The sequence below is a fragment of the Aquarana catesbeiana genome, linkage group LG05, assembly GCF_042186555.1.
Source record: "Aquarana catesbeiana isolate 2022-GZ linkage group LG05, ASM4218655v1, whole genome shotgun sequence".
In the NCBI taxonomy this organism is placed as follows: Eukaryota; Metazoa; Chordata; class Amphibia; order Anura; family Ranidae; genus Aquarana; species Aquarana catesbeiana.
The window spans coordinates 413,520,529-413,538,394 of record NC_133328.1 but is presented as its reverse complement, the minus strand read 5'-3'; the positions used below and the strand labels follow the sequence as shown (position 1 = coordinate 413,538,394).

General features: G+C 39.4%; 1 protein-coding gene across 2 annotated transcripts in view; it reads right to left on the bottom strand.

Annotated features, from left to right (window-relative positions):
* The window catches only part of CARMIL1 (capping protein regulator and myosin 1 linker 1), a 475,715-nt gene that overhangs the window by 123,278 nt on the left and 334,571 nt on the right, over nt 1-17,866 (bottom strand). For both annotated transcript variants that reach the window (XM_073631176.1, XM_073631177.1), the window contains exons 18-22: nt 13,730-13,811; nt 11,947-12,046; nt 11,804-11,858; nt 7,080-7,252; nt 4,478-4,546 (exon numbers count right to left, since the gene is read on the bottom strand). In XM_073631176.1, coding sequence (XP_073487277.1) covers nt 4,478-4,546; nt 7,080-7,252; nt 11,804-11,858; nt 11,947-12,046; nt 13,730-13,811 — 479 coding nt within the window. The remainder of the gene's footprint in view (nt 1-4,477; nt 4,547-7,079; nt 7,253-11,803; nt 11,859-11,946; nt 12,047-13,729; nt 13,812-17,866) is intronic.

Sequence of the window (17,866 nt, the reverse complement as noted above, 5' to 3'; positions counted from 1 at the left end):
CTAGGCTATAAGAAGATTGCCAAGACTCTGAAACTGAGCTGCAGCATGGTGGCCAAGAACATACAGCGGTTTAACAGGTCAGGTTCCACTTAGAACAGGCATCGCCATATACACACATAAAAAAAAACATACATACATACTCTACAAATGACTATAAATAATGCTATATATATATATATATATATATATATATATATATATATAATGCTATTTAAATATAGAAAATATAAAATTAAGCTCCTACATGACAATCCACATTGCACTTATTTTTTAAAAGCTTGTCCATGTGAAGATTGAGAAATGGACATTTTCAAATGATTGCTTGCAAAGCGCTTTGGCAGCGCTGCAACACGGGCGCTTTTAACCCTTTCTTCGGCCGCTAGCGGGGGATAAAAGAGCCCGGCCAGCTAGCGGCCAAAAAGCGCAGATAAAACTAGCGCTTTACCGCTAACGCACCCCCGCCCCAGTGTGAAAATAGCCTAAATATAAAGTGGCATTAAACCCAAAAAACAAAATTATATCATACTGCAGCTTAGATGTGTTGGCTACATTAGTTTCCTTATTAAGGATTTTTTCCTTTATTTTTTGCAGCCGATCCTGCCAGTAAGTCTGTTATTATTCAACTTCCTTTAACAGACCAAACTGTCCACAAAAAGTGATCGTTAGAGTGTTGAAACAAACCATTTAACATTACAATAGTCAACAAAAAAAAGAAAGGAAACCTGCTTTAACAACTAGCCGACCACCTTGCGCAAATATACTGTGGCAGAATGGCACGGCTGTGCAAAATCCTGTATGGGTACGTCGTCCCCTTTAAGAGACGCCAGAGGGCGCGCACGCTGCACAGTGAGGGACCTGATGCGCATGGCCGGTGGGCGTGATCACCACCGGCCACATGCGATCGCATGCACGAGAGCCAGCACGGAGATTTGTGGGCGTAAACACACAAATCCCTGTTCTGTCAGGGGAGAGGAGACCTATCATTTGTTCCTACTAAGTAGGAACAACGATAGGTCTCCTCCCCCAGTCAGTCCTATCCCCATACAGTTAGAACACACTGAGGGGACACACATTTAACCCCTTGATCGCCCCCTAGTGTTAACCCCTTCCCTACCAGTAACACTTACACAGTAATCAGTGCATTTTTAGCACTGATCGCTGTATAAATGTCAATGGTCCCAAAAATGTGTCAAAAGTGTCCAATCTGTCTGCCGCAATGTCGCAGTGCTGCTAAAAATCGCAGATCGCTGCCATTACTAGAAACCAGCCAATATTCGGCCTGTGTGTTCCAGCATTAAGACAGGAGGTATGTTACTGGTAGGACCAATAGTTGGATTGGTAAGCTGCAATATAATAAGTTCTTGTTTTTGGGTTTAATATCACTTGGTGTGTTTTGCTGGAAAAATAGATCAGAGATATAGCAAGTGCTTTTTTAACATACTGCAACCAAACTGCACCAAAATGAAAGGTGTGAAATGGCTCTTGCTTGGAAGGCTCTGGGTAGGGAGAGTCTTTCAGCAATAGGTAGTTACAGACTATACCGTCAGTAACTTGCCACTAATGTTAGCTTTTTAAATGTGCTTTATACACAGATTCACTATAAGGAAACCAGGTAAAAAAACAGAGATAAGCACAGACATGTTTTATAGTACTTAAAGCAGACCTGCAGTCATTTTTTCAACATTCCATCTATTAAATCTTCTGCCCTTGTTGTTTTAACTTTGGATAGTAAACCATTTTTTTTCTGCCAGTAAATACCTTATACAGTCCACTTCCTGTTTTTTGTCTGGTCATTAGCCTAGGCTTATGACATCATGCACAGCTCTCTACTTTCACACTGGGGCGGGGGCGGTGCGGCGTTGGCGGTAAAGCGCAGCTCGTATTAACGGCACTTTACCACGGTGCGTTTTTAACCCACAAGAAGGGGATAAAGGCACCTGTGATGCGGCTCTTCCGAATTGCTTTATAGGCGCTTCTGAAGCGGTTTCCATTCATTCAGGGGCGGTGTGGGAGCGATGTATACACCGCCCCCACGATGCTACTTGCAGGACTTTTTTTCCCGTCCTGCAAGCGCACCGCCTCAATGTGAAAGAACTCAGGCTTTCACACTGGGGCGGCTTGAGAGGCAGTTTTCAGATGCTTTTTTTAGCACTAAAATGCCTGAAAATTGCCTCAGTGTGTAAGGGATCTTACTCTTGTGAGAGTTTGCCAGGAGGGGTGGGTGGGGGGTGTGAGTCATAAGAGGGCCAATGAGAGCTGCAGAGCTGGAGGTGTGCCTCTGTGTGTATGTAAATCCAGGAAGTGAACAAGCAGCCGCTTCAGCTGCACACAGTTAAAAAAAATTCAGCCAGACTTGGTGGAGGGAGATTTCTGGAGCATATTTGGCAAGTGCAGAATCACAGTATTTATAAAATAATATGCAAAGTGGTTGGGGGGAAGCTACAGAATGGCAAAGATGTTTTTATTACAAATTATGTGAGCAGACTGCAGTTCCCCTTTAAAGCAGGCAATGGACAGTGCAAATGAAAGTTGCACGATTCCCCCATCAACACAGACAGTGGTGACAGGGGAATCCCTCCTGCCAAGACATTCATTATTGCTAGCGGCTATAGCAGCTGCTAGTGATCATCGCAAGTAAAATCCGGCAGATTGCTTGTACCCAGGTTGATTGATCAACTTGGTACATTCAGCCTGCTCATACATTAATTGAATCTCTATGGCTGGCCTAAGCTGACATGATTTTAAAATCTGCATGCTCCAGGGCTGTCAAAAAACAGAAAAGAGAGGGCGCACCGGCCTAGTGCATTATCTTTAAAAAGGTTTATTAAAACGGAAAACATAAAAGTACTACTTACAAGGGTAGCACCTTCTTCTTCAGGCTCTGAAGAAGAAGGTGCTACCTTCGAAACGCCTCAGCCAGCAGCGCTCTGCACGTCTTGTCCATAGGTCTGGAGACTGCTACCATCATTTGACTATTATAATTATATTGATTTTTATCTACCCTTGTGAGTAGTACTTTTCCGTTTTAATAAACCGTTTTAAAGATAATGCACTAGGCCGGTGCGCCCTCTCTTTTCTGTTTTTTGTCTGTATGTTAGGATTTCCCTATCCTTGAGGGCAGGAAGGCTGAAAGCTACCATCCATCGAGAACTTTGAACTGTCGGGCTTATACATTTATGCGCAAGAGTTTTTGTTTTGTTTTGTTGTATTGGCTATCCAGGGCTGTCATCCTGATCCTGTCTTCACAGCCTAGTAAGTCACTGACCAGGAATAAACATGCAGGGTTTGACAAAACAGGCTGCATGGTTTGCTATAGGTCGGTGACTCCTAATCCTAGTAAAACTAAGATGGCAGCATGGGAAACTTGCATTTTAGAATAGGAAGCAACAGTGGTTCCCATATTGGTGCCCTCACAAGCTTACTTTAAAAAAGCAATAAACCGCACAGAAACAAGCTTGTGGCCCTCTCCACAGGTGCAATGTCCTTGCTCCCCTCAGTCATTAGCATTTGCATTTTTACGGTATTCAAACCCTGCTGGGTTTGAAGTCTTTGGCTAACGTGAATGGTGAAGTAAGGATGGTGAAACTCTTTTGCATGCACACAGAAAATTGTATACTAAAGCTGGCCATACATGGTTTGCTTGTTTTTTTTTTTTCATTCAGCCAGGGGGCTGAACTAAAGAAGGAACCAACTTCCCTTGCCACACATTCAAGGTCGATGGGGGAATCCTCCCTGCTGTGCTAAGGTATTCTGACAATGGGGAGACTCTCCTGCTGCCAGAATACACAGATCAAAATACACTGCAGCTGCTGGCTGAGCGACTTTTATTTTACGGGGCAGTTGAACAGAAGTTGATCAGTAGATTGACTTCTGTTCAACTGCATTGACCACATATGGATCAAAATCAGTCCAGTCGCTGCGCATTTGTAATCAGGACAGGCAGGAAAAATCCTCCCTATGTCATATCCCTGTCTAAGCTCTAACACCAGTCAACATTGGAGTATAGACAGGTGGGGATGCTGAAGGAGGGAAAGGGCGAGGAATGGTTGGAGTTTGGGTATACAATTGTAGAGGGAAAATATATTATTTGGTTTCGAACATTTTAGAACTGATAGAGGAGAACATTGGTTTAAGCTCTTAGCACTGCGGTGTTGCAGCATTGGGTACAGTTGTCACCACTGACAACATCTGCCTGAAGTTTGTATGTTTTCCCTCTAAATCGTTCTCCCTTCGATTCTCAACACTGATGTTTTAATTGGCTTCCATTAAAAATTGGCTTGAGCGTGTTCCTCCTACAGAGACATTGATGAATGTAAATGTTCTGTGGACTTTGCTATGCAATGTGAAATTTGAAATTACTGTAAATAAATTATTGGATAACATTTCTCCAGCTAAAATACATTAAATAAATGAATGGATAAATGTTCTCCTGTTAATACATGAAAATTACTATCTGCAGCAGTGTTGCCATACTTACTTTTCTAGAGCTACTGCGATGTCCTGGAATCCTTGTGCTGTAATGTTGTTCTTGTCCAAAATCACAGTCCTACCATAAGAACACAAAGAATATGTTAAATATATGCAGAGAATTCGCCCCACAGCTTGTCTTTCAACTAAAATGGTGCTACTTGTATATGAGAAGTATGGGATCTGAACTAACCTTACACGTAATTCTCTACTATTGTTGTGTTTTATAACTTTAATGCTTCTGGTTTTCCTTTGATTAAAATATGTTGCACTATCACAACTAGCACTAACAATATTAAAGTGTTACTAAACCCTCAACAGAAAAAATTAGTCTGTATGTAAAACATGCAGGTTATACTCATTGTGGAACCTAAGGGGTTAATCCTCTGCATTGTGGAAAAAGGCTGTTTGATCCTGTCTCCTCTGAACCTCCCCTTCTTCCACTGTCCCCTAATCATTTCCTGATAGTACAGAGCCTTGGGGGCACTCTGCATGTGCTCAGTTTGGTGTGTATTTCTAGAGAGTTTTTTTTTTTAGTCTTAGGAGAGTGCATGTGATCAGCACATGGTCATTCAGCACTGTCCAGACAGAGGGTCAGGGGGTTCTGCATCCTCATACGACAGTCAGGGTAGAATGAAAACTCATCCTACAAGCTTTAAGCAGACACTGATAGAAGTCACAAGACTGCTATATACTGCTGATGAGAAAAGGTATTTAGCAGTTTATATTTACTAAAATAATTGCATTGTCATGTTCTGTGTACTGTGGGAGACCAGATATAGTGAATGCAGGGTCCTGGGTTTAGTAACACTAAGTACTAGAACCAAAGATATGATGATTTTAGCACAGACTATTTGAATGTGTTTTTACTTTTTTATACCAGTACCCTCGATATAGGAGCATGACTGATTATACAAACAATAGTGATTTTTAGGTTTGGAGGCAAAAGTGTCAGTTCAAAGGTATAATATTTCTTTCAGACTGTAAGGAGCAATAATAAGACCAGGGTCCTTGCTGGATTTCAGTAACCTCAGCGGTAAAAGCTTAACATCTGCAATAAAAAGAACTGAGGATTACATGGGAACCAAGCAAAATCAAGCTCTTGTACGTCCCTGAATGCTCTTGTTATTGTGCAGTGAAAAAATTGGAAAGGACACCTCACTGGTGGTCTGCATACAAATGTAAGTGGAGAAGGGGATAAAAGTCATGGTTTCCTGCAGCATAACGATCAGGTATGTTAGTTGCCTCTCAACGAGAGATCTTCCTATGTCCCTCATACCTAATATATGACCAGTGCTTCATTCAATAACAGAATTGCACAGACATAGCAGCTAGTCATAAAAAAGTCTGAGTGCTGCTAATGAGGGAGTGATGAAAAATGCGAAATGCCAAAAAATAGCACTTAGAACTGTACATGATCCTTCCAACTGTCAAGAATACTTTTCATTACTGTAAACAGAAAAAAATGCTGCCCATTGAACACCTGCAGAAAAAGGACACACTGAAAAAGCACATCTGATTTTAAGGCAGGTTATAAATGTAAAAAGAAGCATATTAAGACCAAGCTGCATAAGGAGAATTTTTAGATAGTTAACCATTTTCAATGGGTTTATCAGTATTACCAAAACACAGAAATACAAGTAGCTATCTTAAACTGAATTATATACAAAAACAAACCATAATGATGATGGTAAATGATGCACTGGCAAATGGGCCCCAAGAACCTCAGTAAGTTCTACCTGTATCTAAAATGGTCCACTATATTATTAAAACACATGCTTCGATCAGTGCTGCAGCCAATCAGCTTGTAGGCAGATGCAGTCTGCTTTCTCCACTGCAGGTGGAACTCAACTGCAGCAACATTGCAGGGGAGAGGAAGTCAAGAGGAACATGGTTCCTCTATGGTTTCCAGGGTCACTAGGGAAGCGATCCGATTGGATGCTGCTGTCCCAGCTGACTAGCAGCCTTCTTGGGTCAGGCAGAGCCTTTTTAAGACCCTGGCTCCCAGGCTAGGGGCACGCATTTTGAATATGGGTAATGTAAGGACTCGTCACCTGTCTGACAGGGACAGTAATTAGCGGCAGGGAGAGGTTCCTGACAAGTAGGGAAAGGATAGGGACACACCATCCTACCTGGAGATCTCCCCATTTGGGGCTGGACTGGTCAGGTCACATTCCACCCCTCAAGACAGACGCTGCCAGTACATTTGGGACCTGCTCTGCTACATGTTGCTGTTCCAAGTCGGGTGCCTTCCCACCGAGTCTGTTATGAATTACTGGATTCTGCATTATTGCAAGTTCTGTTCTCTGAAACTGGAGTCTGTGTAATTACTGCAGCAGCACCATGCTGCATTTCCCCACAGGCTGCTGCGTTGATCAGTGTTCTCTGATGGCGATGGAGTCCTTCAGTTATTTTTTATAACATAACTGAATTAAACGTTTTTTGTTTTTTTTTTGTATCTGCTGCCTGGAGTTTAGCTTTAAATATTGAGCGTACAAGTAGAAAAAAGTAAAAATTCAAATGACTGGGCAAACACCTCTTGCCATTATTACAGACTTGCATATTAAAAATATAAAAAAACAAATTGAACAGAAGAAAAAGTCAGAACTCACCTGAGCTTCGTGTTGATCTGCAAAGCTTTAGCCAGCATCTTAGCTCCCATGTCTCCCATGGCATTACCGCTGATGTCTACTTTGGTCAATGATGTATTACTACCAAGAGCATTTATGATGATTGTCACATCTGTCTTTAGCTTAGAGTCTGCCAGTGACAATGACTGCAAGGGCTGCAATGACAATACATTATTTTGCTTGTCATGTAGTATTCAGGCATATTTCACATTTCAGTGTCTCGCCTAAATAATGAATAAAAATCTAAAAAATTACGTATCAATATATCCTGCATTTCTTTTATGACCAAGAAATAAATATTTGAATTTCAGCACAACAAGAAATAAAATGACAAAGGATTAAATAATATTCCAGCTATAAAAAAAAAAAAAATAATTTGAATTCATATTTACCACTTGAAGGCATGCAGGTGGCAAGACCCCCGCAAAAATAAAAAAATAAGCAGTTATCTCCCGCCCATTCTATAGCTGTACTGTGACTCAGCCCTGAGCAGCAGGGACACCATACTACACTAATTGCAGAACAAATCACTGATGAGAGATGTACCTGCACCTAGTCTTCTTACAAAGATAGGACCATACGGCTCAGTCATTGCACTGTGAAAAGAGGTGCATGTCCAATTTGCCGTGGATTGCGGTGCACTGCCAACCCATTCAGAATAGTATGTCTTAATGCAGCTCACCTTAACATGCAATAATGCATTGGGCTAAAACTTAGCTATTAATATTCCCTGCCCCCCCCCCCCCCCCGTGCCCCCCTCCATGACTTTTTTTTATCAAAATCAACAATGCAACCATCAGTCCCTCCCCTCACGCCAGGGTACTAGGTGTAATCCTAGACTCTGACTTGTCATTTCAGCCTCAAATCCAATCGTTGTCAAAAGTTTGTAGAATTCACCTCCGTAACATCTCTAAAATTCACCCCTTTTTAACAAATGAAACCACCAAGCTCCTCATTCACTCCCTTGTTTTCTCTCGCCTTGACTATTGCAACTCCCTTCTCATTGGCCTACCTCTCCATAGGCTATCCCCTCTTCAGTCTATCATGAATGCTGCTGCCAGACTCATCCACCTTAGCAACCGCTCAGTGTCTGCCAACCCTCTACTCCAATCCCTACACAGGACATAAACATACAAAGCCATTCACAACTCTGCCCCGAGCTACATCACTAATCTTGTCTCCAAATATCACCCAAATCGACCTCTCCGCTCTTCTCAAGACCTCCTGCTTTCAAGCCCTCTCATCTCCTCCTCCCATTCTTGTCTCCAGGATTTCTCCAGAGCCTCTCCCATCCTCTGGAACTCGCTACCTCCATCTATCCGGCTATCCCCTACTCTTGCTACCTTCAGGTGATCCCTGAAAACTCATCTCTTCAGGAAAGCCTATCACAAGGAAATCTCCCCAACACAAAAATGGCCTGATAGAAGCTCTAACCCTTTTTTACTCCTTTCTTCTTCAACAAAATGAAATGTTTTGGTGGTAGTTGAGCATTCATTAACATTTCTATACACACAATAAATTTAATGAGACTATTCACTGGTCTGCATCAGGTAACAGTAACCTCATGCATGGAGTGTACACCATCAATGTCCTTTACACCACACTTAATGGAGATGTCATGATGAATTTCCTTAGCAGGTGAACAAGCCTTTTAGCTCTGAGATCTCCTCATCTCTACTTTCAGGAACACTGCTGTTACTTCATTTAGAAGACACCAAAAATGATTAAACAAGCTAGATCACAGGGGAATGTTGACTGCAGGTATTAGTAAATGTGAACTGCAGAGGAAATTAACAGGCTGAATATACATACAGGTTTAATACATTAGAGTTTTAGACTATATACTGAAAGTTGGTTTACCAACTTTACCCAAAATAAACCAACTTTCACCTTCAATTCACAAATTTTTACAAGAAATTTATTTAAAAAAGTGTAAATCTTGGTGAAAGTTGGGTGAATTTTGAGTGAATACATCGATAAAGATAACAATAAGTATTTAATTTAAAACTCTAAATTTATTAACGCGTTATAAGTATTCAGCCTGTTAAATTCCCTTTAGATAGAAATACATACATTTATTTTATTTAAATGACCCATGATTAAACAAAAAAAGGAGATGAAAAATCAACCAATTAACCCAACACTCTGATATAATGCAAATATAATAGAACTATTACAAATTGAGGCTTATATTTCCTAGATCTAATAAAACATTATTTTAGGCTACCCAGCGAAGCATTCAGATTTTGCATATTATACTGTACGCTGTCAGGAACATACTATTGTTAAAGGGTCCTGAAGCGTTTGCCATTCTTTCTCATGACAAGTACTAAAAAACTATTCAAATGGTATTGTAACACTTTTTTCATTAATTTCTGCTTTCCAATGGGCCAAATCATCCTACCTTCTCTTTTTAATCTTACAACAATTATAACTATTATCAATATTCTAAAAGGCAAGTGCTTTGCTGTTGATTGGCTGGTGCTAGTAATAAATAGGAAGAAATGACAATAATTCTGGTGATGCCAGATAGGTCACAGCTGGTGTGAATGGGGTAGTAAGTGGTGGAATGTGGTAGGGAACACCGACAAATCTGACAGCCAAGCATACAGATACAACAATTCTGATTTGGTGGCACCACTGTAAAGGAGCAATCATATAAGTGTTGCAACAAAGAAAAACATCCCAGAGGAACAAAATAGTTTCTTTGCAAGGGGCATTTTGCATTTATGTTTGATATGAAACCCTTGACTTCTAGTATATGTCCCATACTGCTTTGGGAGATTTATACAGTCCACATCATTCTGTATGTAAGTGTTTCAAAACTTTATAGGATATGGTATACTATAAATTGAAACATTTCACGACATGACTGTTCAGAGAGGGGATACAAAAACTCATTTGCATCAAAGCAATAAATATTGGAAAAGTACTGACCTCAAAAAATAAAAGAATAAGAATAAAATAAAGCAAATGTGAATCTAATAATGAATGAGCCAGAGGCATTCTCTCCATGATGAAAAGTAACACTGAAGACACACATTAGGAGCGTGAATAAAAAGGATATTACCAGATGAAAGAGAAAGCTTTGAGAAAACTGGAGGAAGCTGCAAAAATGCGCAGCCCTCTCTGCGGGGAAAGTCAGCATTTTAACAGAGGTTCTTTTGCATATTTAAACTCTTCAGCAGGTTATTCTTACATGTTGCATTTACTTTAGAAATATGCTAATAGGACTAGAATTTCAATCCAAGAAAAAACAAATTTCCCAGAGAACTCAAAACACGGACGCTATTGTTGCAGGAATTATTCTGACATCAGCTTCTTGGAAAAGTGAAATTTCTAAACCTTTTATAACTCCACAGAGCTCAATGCCTGTGATGGAAGAGTCAGCCTGTGCTCATGGCTATGTCTGTGTGCTTCAGACAACAGCGGGCATGATTCATAAAAAATAGGCAGTAACTGGTAATATTCCATCTGTCATCATGTGCAGGTTAAAAAAATAAAGCAACACTGGTTTGGTTACCAAAGGAAATACCTCCACCTGTCTTAGAATCCAGCACCCATACAATGAATGCATGCTAATTCTACCCATTCAAAACAGCTTATTTTGTACTTTTTGAAAGGGCTGCCCTATTTCTTGCAGGATCAGCTTTCTTTGGGTCACCATTTTTTTTTGCACTTGTGTATGCCTTACCAATGTATCCACCCACTGCTCATTTGTATTTATATACTTTATATAAAATCTGCTATGCGTTTTCTGAGCTTTTTATAGTTACATACAGTTTTCACGGGTCAACCACTTGACCTCTGTATGATTTACACTCCTTCATGACCAGGCCATTTTTTGCGATACGGCACTGCTATGCTTTAACAATTGCGCGGTCGTGCCACACTGTACCCAAATAAAATGTATGTCCTTTTTGTCCCACAAAAAGGGCTTTCTTTTGGTGGTATTTTTATTTTTTGTGCTCTAAACAAAAAAGACCAACAATTTTGAAAAAAACAAAACAATATTTTTTACTTTTTGCTATAAAACATATCCAATAAAAAATATTAAAAAATAAAAATTCATTCATCAGTTTAGGTCAGTATTTATTCTGCTACATATTTTTGAAAAAAAAAATCCCAATAAGCGTATATTGATTGTTTTGCGCAAGTTATAGCGTCTACAAACTATGGGATATTTTTAAAGTTTTTTTTTACTAGTAATGGCAGCATTCAACGACTTAGAGGACTGCGATATTGCGGCGGACATTCTAACACTAACTGACACTTTTTGGGAATGCAATAGCAACTGTATTTTACCTTTCATTACTCAAGCAATATATTATCACAGACTGGATTCTACGGGTCACTGCATAGCATGTTATATTAAATTAAGCCTGTCACCCATAAATAAAGTTAACCAAAGGCTTTAGAGAGTGGTCAGAGGTGCAGGCACAGGTACATTATCTTTTGTCTGAAAGATCTCAGCATAAACATGAACCATTAGATCACACAGCCTTGAATGTTTTCCGAAAAACAGAGGGTTAATAACTGGAAGGCATATTTGGAGCTGGCCTTCTCTTGGTAAATTTGTTTTAAAATTCAAAACAGGGAAAAAGCATTTCCTCCAAGATTGGTCATTCAGGAGTCAGTCTGTTGGGGCCCACACACAAGAATCTTTGCTTGATCATTGTGACAGATGGTCAAGAAGCATTACTCACCGATTCCTCATCTTGTATCATATGTACCAAATTATCCAGAACAGGGGTTAGATTTCTACAGAAACAAAAAAGATATATTGCTTTTGTGGCAAAATATCGACTACTGTAGTTGTACAAAGCATGTAATACAAAGAAAAACTTACTTGGATTTCATGTTGTTAAAATTCTTCCCTAGAGCTAGGTGTCTTATAGATTGGTTTTTACTAAGCCACACTACTAAAGTTGAAAGGTCAGATTCCAAACCTGTGAAGAGATAAGTGTTCCATCAAAATAATAGCAGAAAGGTAAGAGATGGTTGGTGCTGCAGCAACATTTTAGTTAGGAATTGTATTTCAGCAAGCTTTTCAACAAGCCTATATCAGAGAATTGATTGTTTACTCTTTAGAGAATGTTTTTCTGCTAGAAAAGACAAATAGACTGAACACACAATGGGGATCAGATTATTCATATTAGAAATCTCCTTGTTGTACTGATGTTTACTGCACAGACAACATGATAGGATAATGTTCCTAAATGCAATGAAAAACTGATAATGAAACCTGATTAACTTGTCATTCATTTCCTTTTTCTGAAAACAAATGGAGTTGTACTCAACTATGCTCCAAGCCAATAAAAGTAAGAGCCATAGAAACTTTGTACCTTGCCTATCCAACTCTACTTTTGTAAACTGCTGATTTAAAAAACAAAAAAACAAAAACCTGCAAGGCAATGGCATAATGTTCTAGTGTGCATTGCATACTAGCACTTTATGAAATACTCACCTTGAAACAAAGCCCTCCAGCTCAGTCACCGCTGAGAGGGCTGACATGTTCCCCCTGTCTGTCTTCCAGAATTATGAGCCCCGGCTATGTGATTGGCTGGAGCCACAATGACGTCACTCCCACTCATGCGCATACGAGCCGCCGATTCCGGCACAGGCTCTGAAGGTCCAGCACTGTAAGCCAGACTATCAGAGCGCATGCGCTCATCGGCTGCATGCCCTCTGAATATCTCCTACAGTTTAGGAGATATTCACAGTACCTACAGGTAAGCCTTATTATATGCTTACTTGTAGGTATAAGTGGTAGTACAGAGTTTACTACCACTTTAAGAGAGAAAAAAAAAAAGAAAACACAGTCTTCTCTGGGTGATGTATACTGCAAGTATTTTAACAAACTTTGTAGCAGATTTCTTTCTGTAAAGAAGAAAAAAAGCTCTATAGTTCCATTTTGTCCTTGCCAGATTGATTCCTGAATGGGAGGGCCTGGTTCATTATAACCACCTGGTTAACTTTAGTGTTTCATTGAGAAAAGTTGCAATTTCTGCATCCCTTGGAAGTTAACCCATTGAGAGCATCTCCTCAAAAATAATAATTCCTATTACATAGGATGCCAACAATTTACTTGTATATTAATGCAGATGTCTCAGGAAATCAGTATGCCAATCACACGAGAAAATAACATTTCTTGGGGAGTTTTGCACGCCAACTGCATACAGAACATTCAGGGAAATTACAGCACCATGGGTGTAAACCACTGCAAGGGAGAATTTTCTGATTTCCTGGTACTGGTACTCAGTACTTTTAATCTCTTATTAAACCTTATTTATTTCTTAGTAGACGTTCAGGTAGGCTTAGAAAAATGGGCATTATAGGGTTATCAAAAAACAGACATGACCTGATCAATTTTGTTTAAACAAATATAGGGATAACAATATGCACTTGGATCCTCCTGTCAAATGAGGATAGAAATAGGAACATGGCAAGTCAATTCCACCACAGACCTAATTATTGAATAAGACAATAGGAAAAAAAGCCAAAAATATCCAGCATGGTCCTTTGCTACTTCTATGCTTGTTCAGCAGATATTGTTTGGTGCAAGTTTCCGACATTCATAGATATCAGGGTCGTCATCTCAACTTCATTCATATGCAAAAATATTCACTTACCATTATCAGAGATATCCAAGCTGGTGATGTTATGAATCTCTGCTATGCAGCCTTCTAGTACTTGGGCTCCTCCTGATCTTAGCTAAATACAAGGTACAAGTACAATAAGAAGGTATACTACAGCTTGTGACCTAAAGGTTTTATGTGACATATGTAACTAAAACCAAGAAATAAATATATCAAACATAAAATACTATAGGGGAGTATCTTGAAAGTCCTATGTCGTTTATCTCATAGGGGTTTAGTCTGTATTGTACAATATATTGAAGGACTCAGTACCTATATAATCACCCATTTTAGGGGAGGTTATTACCCCGACTATAGGCCAAAGATCCAATATCTTTTCCAGTTTTAAGTCACATAGCTAAAGCAAGTGGTGTTGAACTGTAATTTACAAACTGAAATGCTGTCTAGGTTTGGTTTGTAACTAACCTAGATCTTCATAACAGTACCATGTTTTGAAGACATTCACTGGAGGTTTCCAGCAATTATCAACTGAGCCAATAAAATCTATCTCTGACTGCAGGTTAGATTCACAAAATTTTTTTTAAATTATTAATAAAATAATTTATATGCAAAATGTTTGTAACAGCAGCAAGCATTTAATCTCCTTAGAAATTATTGCATGAAATTAGGCAGCTAAGAAACACCTTTGCTTTTCTATAATTATCGTCAAGCAGTTTAACAGCTTGTCATTTAAGTATTATTATAACAATTAAATTAAATGCAAAAGGTAAACAATGCTCAAAAAGGAAAACATTAAATAAATATTCCTTTTTTGCAATGATCCAAACAGCAATCTCCTAACTAAGGTTTTACACACAGCCAAAATATACCTGGTAGCCTTGGCAGATGTATTTACTATTCAATTCTGCTCCTGAACGTTCAGTTTAAAATGGCCAAATACAGTTCAGGTGCATTATGATGTGCAAAGTCATACTTAGGATATGTATAAGATATGTATACCACCCAAGGTAAGTGGCTCACCACATGCTTCACTGCAAAATCCCCAGATTCCAGTCTGGCTTTTTGCACATTGAAGCAAACTAGTCAAAAGAAAAAACAAATTGCTGCATCCCAGGCTGCAGCAACTCTTCCAATTTATTAAACAGCGGTAGGGGTCACCTCTGATATGCTTCGTGCCCCCTTCCTGCTGCTGTTTAGTAAAAAGTCAAAAAGCTGCTGCAGCCAAGAGTGCAGGGATTTTTTTTTTTTTTTTTTTTTGCAACTTCCTACAGTTGGTTTTCTTGAGAAAACAGGCATAGCCCTAGTAGAAAATCATCTTCCCTGCCAGTATGCTGCAGATAGGGAGCCTTGATCTCTACATGGAAGCAGTGCTGCCCCTGCAAACCCATGGAGCTAAAATCAGTAGTGAGAATAAGCTTTACTGATTGTAGAGGTATAGGTCTAACTAAGCAGGGCGTGTGTCAGACTTCTGCAGAGAGAACACTGGGGTTGACTTACTAAAACTGGAGTGCGCAAAATCCAGAGCAGCTCTGCATAGAAACCAATCAGTTTTCAGGTTTGTTTCTCAAAGCTTAACTGATCAAGCTGAAGTTAGAAGCCGATTGGCTACCATGCACAGTTGCACCAAATTTTGCACTCTCCAGTTTTAGTAAATCAACTCCAATGTTTCCACACAGAGAGCAAATATTCTCTGCAGCATGTTGACGGGAGACAGGCTTTTCTACACAAGTTTTGACTGCTTTCTTTAGAAAAGGGACTGTAAGGCTGTACACATTTTGTTTAGATGCACCTGGAATGTATCAAGCAGATTTACACTGAGCAATCAATTGTGCTTCAACATTTGCATTTTTCTTCATGATAAATGTGCTTGAAATGCATATAGAACACTGATCATTGGAATATCACATTAAACACAAATCTACAAGGGCTGGTGTACTTGTGCCCGGTGACATGTACTGTCTGTTGTAAAGAGAGCCAGCATTTAGCAAGGCGTAATATATTCAGAATTGCAGAAAACTGTAGATTACCAAGTTGAAAGACACATTCTAAAGGAGTCGTCCTTTTCGCCCCATGCAGACAGAAAAGTCCAATGTGCTTACACAAGCAACCCGAGGCTACCAGAAACATGCATGTTTCTTCAAGAGAAACTTAATGGGCACCATAGCTTAAAATGTCAGTTTTTTGCATTTCTAATCAGAGCAAAACAAAGCACATTTGTACTTTTTTAATGTAGATGTTAATGAACATAATGTGTGAAAAAATATTAATGTAATTAACGAAGTTCATTAAAAATAATTCCATAGAGCTCTGTTCTTTCTCTGACCAGAGATAGTTGCACAATCCTTTGCTACATAATTTTTTTTTTTTGTTCTATAAAAATGTTCTATAAATCAGGTACACTGGAGAATATTCACGCACTGATAAGTCTAATAAATGACTATCTGCTTCACAAAGGAAGACATTTGTATTCAAATGATAGACTGAGAAAGCCAGTTCTCAATCAGTTATGCAGCTCTGACTATGGAACATGCGGCAGAGGAAATTCTGTGCCAATAAATGAATGGGGGAAAAAAGAATGCAACAAAAACTTGTTTAATGCTAAATGTAAGAAATGTTAAACAGGTGTTGCTAAATACAAAGATAATACAGAAAAGAAGTACAAAATAAAATGAGAGGCTGCGATAAGACACAGAAGGTACTTACACAGTGACCAAGCTTAGGAAGCATTTCAGGGAAAGCAGACAGAGATAAGTACACAAAAGATATTCATGCAAAACCATATAAATTATAGAATGGCACAATTGCAAAACATAATGAACCTTCCTCTAGAAAATCTGCTGTTTGGAATCCAACTCATTTTTAACAACTTGTTTCGAGACAAATCTGAAATGTTTTAAGTCAATTCACTTCAAATCAAAAAGATTATTACAGGAGCATGGTGAGTTTAGAATATTTTGTTTTAAGGCTAGACCGTAGGAAGCAAGCAAACTGATAAATTGCTAGTAGTCGAAATATAGGATCTAGGACTTCTCCTTTCAGAGTCACCCAAGGACCTTTTCTTTCAACAGGAACTTAGTCAAGGAGTTATTAAATCCAAAACTGATAACTCAGATTTTGTCCTTCTGTAAATCTTAGTCACAGTTTCAGATGGAGGGACCTCATCAATTAAAGATGAATTCTTGGTCTATCTTGGAAAAGTATGTATGTGTCATACCTGTCAGATCTTCCTGAGAGTTCGAAATCACTAAAGTGGTGCTTACTACAGTCACCTCCACTAGTTTCTGGGTCCCATGCCAAGCAACTGCACTGCTACATTATGAACACAGAGGGTCGATTGCTTGGGACAAAAGATTCTTACATACGCTTGGTGAGGAGTTTTAGGATTTTTGGGTGAACTAGAGAAAACAAACTTGTTTTACAAGAAGCGTAGTAAGTCCTATCCCGTTTCTAGGAGCCTGGAGGCTTTGTAGAGCTTTTGGTGGAATAAAGCCACTATTTCTATGTCCACATCTTACCTGGTTGCCCAGCTAGTTTTAAGGGACATTTAGAGTGCTTTGATACTGCCCCACTGCGGTTTGGCTGCAGTGTGTGTGCACCACAGTGTACCCATTGTTTTCCTGTGAGTTATCTGCGGTTTGCCATAGTCTTCCATTATGTCCTGTGGTTTTGGTGCATTTTCTGAAAGCGCACCAAAAGTTCTGCATGCTGCAACTTTGATGCGCTTTCAGAAAACACACAAAAAAATGTGGAACATAATAAGTCTATGGTAAACAGCGGGTACACTGGACTGCACCCACGCTGTGGCCAAACCGCAGCATGGCAGTGTGAAAGCACCCTTAGACTAAGTTCACACTTTTTCACAACACACATGTATGTGCATTGCAATGCCATCACAATAAGGCAGCGAAGCTCCAACGCACATGTGTTGCAGCACACCACCATGCCTAGTAACGTACTACCATGCGCTGGGATGTGTTGTGTTATGTTAAAATGTGTCCGTCCATTTTTTGGGATGTTTTGGTGGTTTGCCTTAATGTATTGCATCTTAACGATTGAAAGAATGCAATGCACTACAACAGAAGAGTGTAAAAATCCAGCTTTACAAAATACCTAGAACTACCTTATCAGATATTGTAAGTTGAAGACAGACTGCATGTACTGCCTTTCAGT